The sequence below is a fragment of the Tursiops truncatus genome, chromosome 2, assembly GCF_011762595.2.
Source record: "Tursiops truncatus isolate mTurTru1 chromosome 2, mTurTru1.mat.Y, whole genome shotgun sequence".
Lineage (NCBI taxonomy): Eukaryota > Metazoa > Chordata > Mammalia > Artiodactyla > Delphinidae > Tursiops > Tursiops truncatus.
In genome coordinates, this window is record NC_047035.1 from 14,635,506 (window position 1) to 14,643,660 (window position 8,155).

Genomic DNA, 8,155 nt, shown 5'->3' on the forward strand with positions numbered 1-8,155 from the left:
GGAGGCTGCGGTGCCTTTGTGCCTTTCCTCCCGGGGCACGAGGTGGCAGCTGGAGGAGGGCTGGGGATGGCCCCCGGGAGTCCCGCCAGGACGCCGTAGTTGGGGAGAAGTGGAATCTCTTCTCCCCCTCGCAAGCCTCGCCCGCATCGTAATTCTTTTTATTTTTACTTTCGAGCCATGTAAGGCATGCGGATGGGTAGGAGCGTTCCGGGGACACGTTGCCAGAGGCGCGGTGCCCGCCGGCCCGCGTGGCCAGAGCCCGGGGAAGGGACAGGCCGCGCGCCGCCCGCCCCACCAGACCCGCCGATCGCGGTCGCGGCTGCCCGGGGTCGCAGAGCCCGCGCCGGCCACCCCCGCTCCGCGAGTCCGCGGGAAGCGAGTCCGCGCGGCCCAGCCGGGTCTCGGCTCCGGCTGCGCCTCGGGAGCGCCCGGGCGCGGGTAGCAGGGCCGATCGTGGCGTGTGGAGCTCCAGCAAGGGCCGCCCCGGCGGGTCCGCGCCCCGCGCCCCAGGCCGCTGGCGGCCCGGCCCACGTTTTCCCTCTCTCCCGCTCCCTCCGCCCCCTCCGCTCCGTCCCTCCCCTCCGCTCCCCTCCCTCCCCGCGCTTCCCCTCCTCCTGCCTGGTCATGTGTCGCCTTTTTTTGTTTGCAGTGGAAACAATTTCTCGCCGCTCGGCGCGCCCCGGCCCGACGCGCCGCGGCGGAGGCGAGCGGGAGGCGGGACGGGGCGGGGAGAGCGGCGGGGCCGGCGGGAGGACGCGCGGCGCGCCCGGCGGACGCCGCAGGTCCCATGCCGCGCCGCGACCCCCGCGCCCCTGCCGCCCGCCGCCCCGGGCTCGCCGCGCCGCGTCCGCGCGTCCTTAGCCGGGCCACCAAGCTATGCCCGCTGGGCGCCTGCGAAAGTTTGTCGGCTCCCGCTGAAGGGCAGCGGCGCCCCCGCGTCCCCGCGACCCGCTCCGGCCAGGTGAGTTTGCTCCCCGCTCCCGCCAGCGCCCGAATGGGATTTGGGTGACTCGGGGCGGGGGCAGTTGTTCGAGGCCGTCCAGGAGGCGACCTCGCCGCTCTCGGCTGACCGGGGACTCCGCAGTTCCTGGGGGAGAGGGCCCGGGATTGGGGGGCCTGGCCGGGCGGGGAGACGGGAGCCCCCGAGCGGGGAAGTTGCCCAGTCCGAAGAGTTTCCTGCCCCGACGTGCGGGCTGTTTCCCGGTGCCTCGATTTCCGAAAAGCCGCCCTAAAGGAACAGAGTTAGTATTGTCCGCGAAGGACTGGATCCCCGCCGTTTCGGGCCGGGGCAGGGGGTGCCGATCAAGGGGAGACCCCAAGACGACAGACAGCCTCCTAACAAAGATTTCCCCCCCCCCCCTCCCCAAACTGTGCAGGCTTGGCACCGGCAGAGAGAGTCTCCGGAGACTCTCGAGGCTTGACTCCTCCTCACCCCGGCCCTCTTTGAAACCCTCCTTGGGTCCTGGAGAAGTTGGGGGACGGCGGGCTTTTATTGATGTGTTTTTAAGGCTCGCCGCGGTGCGGCCAATAAAAGGTTTATGACATCTGACCGGCAGTGAAGGTATGCGAGCTCCCAATTGCCCTGTATACGGGCAGAAGAGCAGTTTCCCCGTTGCCTGGCAACGCCGCTGATTGACGCGGGACGCAGCCAATCGCCGCTCCCGCAGGTCCCCTTGAAATGTTTTTGACAAGTACAGTAGACTGGAGTGGAGCGCGTGCGTGCGTGCGCGCGCGCGCGGGGGGGGTTGCCCTCCCCCCCCCCCCAAACTCGCAACTGCCCTGCTCGGCTTGGAGAGGATTTCTCAACTTTTTAAAGTTCACATTGAGCATCTGTTCAGAGCTGGGCCAGTAATGTCTTTGTCAGTTATTTGGAGCCCTCTGGTAGTGGGCAAGAAACTAGCTTTCCTGCTGCGTTTTCTCCGTTAAAAAGGAAAAAAAGATAAGAAAACACAGCAAGTCATAAAAAAACAAGAAGAGGGTGTGCGTGTGGGGGACGTAACCAATAGCAAACCGAAAAATTGTTAAGGAGGTCACTAGTGAATAACTATTTGCGGATCCGGTGGAGCAACCTTATTGGCAGCAGATTAAAAATGTTTGCTTAACTGCAGACTCACATGATCCGGATTCTTTTTTTTTCCCCCCTCTAAAATAGGAGGAAAGAAAGATTTGGTGAATTATGTAGTTAGAGTATAATAATGGAAAACTCCTCAGCTGTGGTTTCTGGGAACTGTTTTTTAAAATGGAACTGTAGTGATCAGCAGCTCTTGATACCGTTGCTATAAAATGCGGGATTTCTAGGGATGTAGTTAACAGTTGGAGAACATGGGGGGCACAGAAACACAAAGCAGACAAATGATCCAAGGGTGCTGGGCCCCGGTAACCCTCTTTTCTTGACAGTGCTGTTCTTCTAATAAAACCATATAGCTGGCAATGTTTGTTTAAAACAAAAGAAAACGTGGAGAATAGAGTGTTGGTTCCTTTGGGAAGCTACTGACAAATAAGCAAATTAAAAAGAAAGAGAGCAGCATGTTGTCATAGCAACAGTGCAATTAAATTACTTTACTGTCAGCCATGATATAATTTTCCTGTTTGGAAGCTCAGGAGACATAAAACTTTCCTCTGGAGCTAAAGTTGACTTCAGTGGCTGGGTCGTTGTTCTCTTTTGTACTCGAGCATGTGGATATTCCTGGTTATCAGAAAATTAGGTTTTTTGATGGGGGTACGTCGAAACTTTGAGAGAGACAAGCCTAATTTTGATTTGTTCGTAAAGAAGGTAAAAGAATCAGGCTGGTCTCTGTCTTACCCCCAAATTTAAGATACTAGATTATTCTTTAAAATGTGTCCTGTACTACTCAGGTTAGCCTCCTTTTTTGATGAAAAAATATTCCCTGTGGATGAACCCGAGGTAGGTATCTGAACTGCCCTGCTTCCATGGGACTTTGGTCTCTGTGGATGTTTTCCGTCCTTAGCGTTGGACATCTACAAGCAGCTCCAGAGAGCTCCCCCTCAGGCCTTCGGTCTGTAGGTTCTGTTTGTCCACTTCTGGGGAGGGGGCCTGCTACCGTTCTCAGGCACCTTTGACTAGCTGTTTAGTGCCCCACATTATGCTTTCTAGAATCTCATTCTAGAGCTTCCCTAGCTGAAGTGGCAGTTATTTTAGGCATGTTATCAGTGGGCATTTTGAGCCTTAGAATGATCATGTCTTTGCTCTTGATGTGTTCATTCTTTTTTCTAGATAGACTGCTTGATCTTACTCAGGGGTGGGGTGGAGGATAAAACAGACACCAAGCGCATTGTCTGAGCACTGTAGACGGAGAGTGGGAGACCTCTTTCATTATCTTACTGTTCTTTCCGTCTCACATTGAGTGCTTCAGGGGTGAATGTGCCTTGTATCTGTCCGGGTCATTCTTTTTGTGGACTTGTCACCTCCCCCATTGTCTTTCCTCATCAGATATTTTACTCCCTGTTCTAGGTCATTGATAACAATGGGGGAGGGGTAGAGTAGAATTCTGTAGCAGTTTTTGTTGGATTTGCCTTCCTGTCTTGAAGCTCGTGGTTGCTCTCCTGAATTTTTTCACCGACTTTAACTTCAGTTAATGGCTTATCTTCACATTCCCATGTATTTGTGTGGTGTCTGACGTTACTCACTTTTTTGTTCAGTTTGTAGTGTCCCAGAGAAATTAAATGTACTTCCTCCTCCAGTTTGAATCCACAGAATTCCTTGACATCGCTCTTTAGACTTGCCAAATGTTAAAGTTTCAGTTTTAGGTTATGACTTGTGGAGAAAGAAGGAAAAAAAAAATCAAATAAAACATTACCAAATTTATGCTCATCATAGCCATAGTTTTGATTCCTAGGCAGTTGCAGCGGTCTTTGTATGGAAAGAGCTGAATTTAATCTGAACCAACTGGCCTTAAACTTATAGGTATGTCCCTTTTTTTTCTTGAGAAAGATAAACAGTGAGACCTGTCACCCAAAGTGACATGGGCTGTGGTTGCACTTATTTTGTGGTTATTGTGCAGCTTGAAAGAATTTGTACATATTCATGTATAATAGGTAGACTGAGGCAGCAGGCAATAACTGATTTTTCCAGGGTCACAGTGAGAGTCTTCATAGATCAGGAAGAAGGTATTGTGGAATTTCCCATTCTTTTTTTTTTTTTTTTAATTGAAGTATAGTTGATTTACAATGTTGTGTTAGTTTCTGGTGTACAGCAAAGTGATTTTATACGTGTATATATATTCTTTTTTGTATTCTTTTCTATTGCGGTTTATCATAGGATATTGAATATAGTTCCCTGTGCTATACAGTAGGCGTATCCATTCTATATATCATAGTTTGCATCTGCTAATCCCAAACTCCCAATCCACCCCTCCCCCTCCCATTCTCTTCTTGGCATGTGCACGTTGAAGGTGCTGTGAACATTTCCTGTCTTGTACCTAAGGGCTAACAGGTCATTGTGCTATGTGCGTGGTAGACCGAATTTACTACTGTTAATCGGGCATCTCTGTGTGGTGGAATGTGGGTTAATGTCACTCAGTGTGGGAGCTGTGAGGGGATGTTCCTAAGTGGTAGGGGGTCCCCAGAGGTGGCAGGGGTGGGAGGGGGGCATAATCATTAGGGAGGGCATGGCTGCCTCTCTGTTTTGGGTTTCACCGCCTCGTCTTCTCTCTGTCGTGTGTTTCCCAGGAGCCTTCACGTAAATGGGTCCAGTCATGCCTCCCAGTAAGAAGCCAGAAAGCTCAGGAATTAGTGTCTCCAGTGGGCTGAGTCAGTGTTACCGGGGCAGCGGTTTCTCCAAGGCCCTTCAGGAAGACGATGACCTCGACTTTTCTCTGCCTGACATCCGATTAGAAGAGGGGGCCATGGAAGATGAAGAGCTGACCAACCTGAACTGGCTGCACGAGAGCAAGAACCTGCTGAAGAGCTTCGGGGACTCTGTCCTGCGGAGCGTCAGCCCCGTCCAGGACCTGGACGATGACACGCCCCCATCCCCTGCCCACTCCGACATGCCCTACGATGCCAGGCAGAACCCCAACTGCAAGCCCCCCTACTCCTTCAGCTGCCTCATATTTATGGCCATCGAGGACTCTCCAACCAAGCGCCTGCCGGTAAAGGATATCTACAACTGGATCTTGGAACATTTTCCGTATTTTGCAAACGCACCTACTGGGTGGAAAAACTCAGTGAGACATAATTTGTCCTTGAATAAGTGTTTTAAGAAAGTGGACAAAGAGAGGAGTCAGGTAAGCCTCTGGGTCTGGAACTCACGTTTTTCTTTTTGAAATTAAACCTGTCTCTCCATTAATAAAAAATGTTCAGGAATGTAAATTCACCACAGGGAAGTAGCACAGAAACGCGGGTAATTCGATCTCATTTCATTCATTTAGATAATTGTCAAGAACTTCCTTTTCCTGTGTTTGGGGTTTCTAAAGCCAGATTGAGGGTTTCCCACTGGGGAACATGGTTACAAAACGGTGGTTTACAGACTTGATTGGCTCTGAGTATCATTGTCCTTCAGAGTCGGTGGGTGGGTCCCCCTTTGGTTTTGGACACCAAACAAAAGTCTGTATTTTGATGGCAGCCATGAACCATGAGGTGTGTGTGTATACATACATACATATATATATATGTCTGTCTGTGTGTGTGTGTGTGTTTGTATATTTGAGGAAAGTTGCCACTGAGGGCTAGAAAAAAATGGCATCTATTTTCGTTCTGAATATTAACTTGGAGAAAGGCAGCTGGTCCGGGATTCTGGAATAAATGGACAGTGGTGGACATTGCGGGGGGTGATTTGAGCATCCTTCTATACTCCAAGACCAAAGACACGAATTGCCCAGGTGACTCTCTTGAAATCGGGTGTCTACAAAGTGTTTGGCAACTTTGAAACTCCCTCTGAGTGTGGAAGGTGGGCTGAGGGTAAGACTGACTTTCAGAAGGTGGAATTTTGACTTTAAAGCCTTTAAAGCTCCAGCTTCGTGGTTCGCTAAAGAAAGACAGTTTTAATAATTTGCTTTATTTTTCTTGTAAGGAACACAATAGGTACGGTAGAAATAGGATTGACGGTTAGAGCTGGAAATCAAAATTGTGACCTAGCTTGGGGTTCTGAAAAGTAACGTAGCAACAGTTAAAATAACTTGCCAGAAAACGTACTCGCCACAAAGTTTTCGTGTTGCCCTGTTCTCACGGTTTTGGTTTCCGTGTTAGTGGTGCTGTGGTGTGGAGCTGGCGGTCTGCTTTCCAACCTTTTTAAAGTTCAGGTTCGGTCTCAGGACCCCTCTGGAGTGGGCTCAGCAGCTGTGCAGGGTTGGGGCCTTTCATTTCTTTCTTTCCAGGAACAGGTATGTGCTTCCAGTTGAATCTTGAGCCTGAGAAGATTCTACTTGTCCTTGGCCTGGAAGACTACGACTGTGGCAGTGGTGAAGCCCTAGTTTTCCTTGCTGCCACTGGACACGTTTGTCTGCAGATGCTGTTCACCCAGAGTTTATGTTAAGATGGAGTGTGGGGGCTTCCCTGGTGGCGCAGTGGTTGGGAGTCCGCTTGCCGATGCGGGGGACGTGGGTTCGTGCCCCGGTCCAGGAGGATCCCACATGCCGCGGAGCGGCTGGGCCTGTGAGCCATGGCTGCTGGGCCTGCGCGTCCGGAGCCTGTACTCCGCGGCGGGAGAGGTCGCAGCGGTGAGAGGCCCACATACCGCAAAAAAAAAAAAAAAAAAAAAAAGAGGGGGTGTGGGCATGCAGGGTTTGAGGGGGGTGTTGCCCAGGAAGAGGAAAGATGTGGAAACTGCGGAGCTTTGCCGCTGATCGTGGGTGCAGGTGGTGCCTGGATCCAGCGTGCAAGTGTGAACACTCCTGAGTGCTCTGGGCCCTGCCTTCCCAGTTACGTCCTTATTTTTATGTAACTGTAACAATCGCGGGGCACTGCTGCTGTCCCCAGGTGTCCATCACTTGCTCTCCTCCCCTCCGCATCCGAGCATGGGCATCCTAAGACCGACCTCCGGACTTGGCTCTGCTGAGTGTTTTAAGATCATTCCTTGAACTTAGAGAAAATTCATCTCTCCCCTGTAAAGAACCAAGTCTGTGGTCTTAAAAACTTCCATATGGGTGGGTGCTCAAGAAAGGGAAAATCTTGGGAAGCAATTCCAGGGTTAGAAGGTAGAGAAGAAAGGGCTGTCAGGTCCGCCAGAGCAGCACGTCCCTGATGAAGCAATGATCAGGGCTTTAAGTTGGTGTGAAATGATTCTGCAAGTTACCACATGCCTGGGTCGGCGTGTTTGTCATCACGCCGGGGCACATAATAGTAATTTAGCAAATGCACACTCTGAAATGTTAAACAAGACCAGCTCCAAAGTATGCAGAGAGACTCGGGAGTATTATTCATCAGCCTGGGGAGTGACAGGCGGGCGTTGGATAACACTCTGGCAGGAGCGCCGTCACCCCCTTGCACCCCCCTGCCCCGCTCTGGGAGTCGTGTTTTCCTGGGATGATGGTTGTCATTCTGCAGATAGCGCCTGTAGAAAGGGAATGGTTTTAAGGGCTCGAGTTTGTTTATCTTGTGAAATGTTGAGTTCTGGCTTCCTGGGCGTACCGACCTGTATTAACATGTTTCTGATCAGATGCCAGTCACTTGTGTGGCTGGGAGTTTGTTCCCGGGGTTTGTGATGCTGTGAGAACAAAGCAAGGTGTGTGAACTCCCCATTTTACTCCTCTTTCCTCGGATAACCTTGGGGCCAGCTGCTGGCTGCCCTGAGAGGGGCAGACTCCCGGGTACCCTCAGGCACTGGTCTCGACCCCTTTCATTTGTGGTTTTCTCCGGTGGCCAGCTGAGTAAGGCAAAGGCATTTCCCTCACACTCTGCCCAGGGGAAGCTCCTCGGGCTCTCAGGTAAGCTCATGTTTTCCCAGAGGATTTTACTTGGCTGTAGCTCCCATGCTGAGGTTCTGCTGCAACACAGTGACTAAATGTGCGCAAATGTTGGTGAGAAAGATGCCAGGGGAAGGGGAGGATGGGAGCCTTGCGAGCTGTGTTTGCAGAGTTAGCCATTCCGCTTTTTGTTTTCTTTTTAAAAGTGTGGGACACGGTTTTAAGCGTGGCATAAGCATGAGAATGCAGAATGTGGTGTGATCCTTGTCCCTGGGGGCTCGGGACAGTCCCCT

General features: G+C 51.6%; 1 protein-coding gene and 1 long non-coding RNA gene across 14 annotated transcripts in view; both read left to right on the forward strand.

The window, feature by feature from the left end:
• The window catches only part of FOXN3 (forkhead box N3), a 405,842-nt gene that overhangs the window by 164,450 nt on the left and 233,237 nt on the right, over positions 1–8,155 (forward strand). For 6 of the 13 annotated variants that reach the window (XM_033850744.2, XM_033850748.2, XM_033850746.2 and 3 more), the window contains exons 1-2: positions 823–961; positions 4,690–5,246. In XM_033850744.2, coding sequence (XP_033706635.1) covers positions 4,704–5,246 — 543 coding nt within the window. In that variant the 5' untranslated portion in view covers positions 823–961; positions 4,690–4,703. Of the gene's footprint in view, positions 1–42; positions 149–649; positions 962–1,376; positions 1,562–4,689; positions 5,247–8,155 lie in introns of those variants that run through there. The other 7 variants (XM_073800137.1, XM_019919459.3, XM_073800138.1 and 4 more) reach the window with 4 other exon arrangements.
• LOC141277935 (uncharacterized) overlaps positions 5,253–8,155 on the forward strand; it is a 29,092-nt gene continuing 26,189 nt past the window's right edge. Inside the window, exon 1 of the long non-coding RNA XR_012329877.1 lies at positions 5,253–7,883. This is a non-coding gene — a long non-coding RNA (uncharacterized lncRNA). The remainder of the gene's footprint in view (positions 7,884–8,155) is intronic.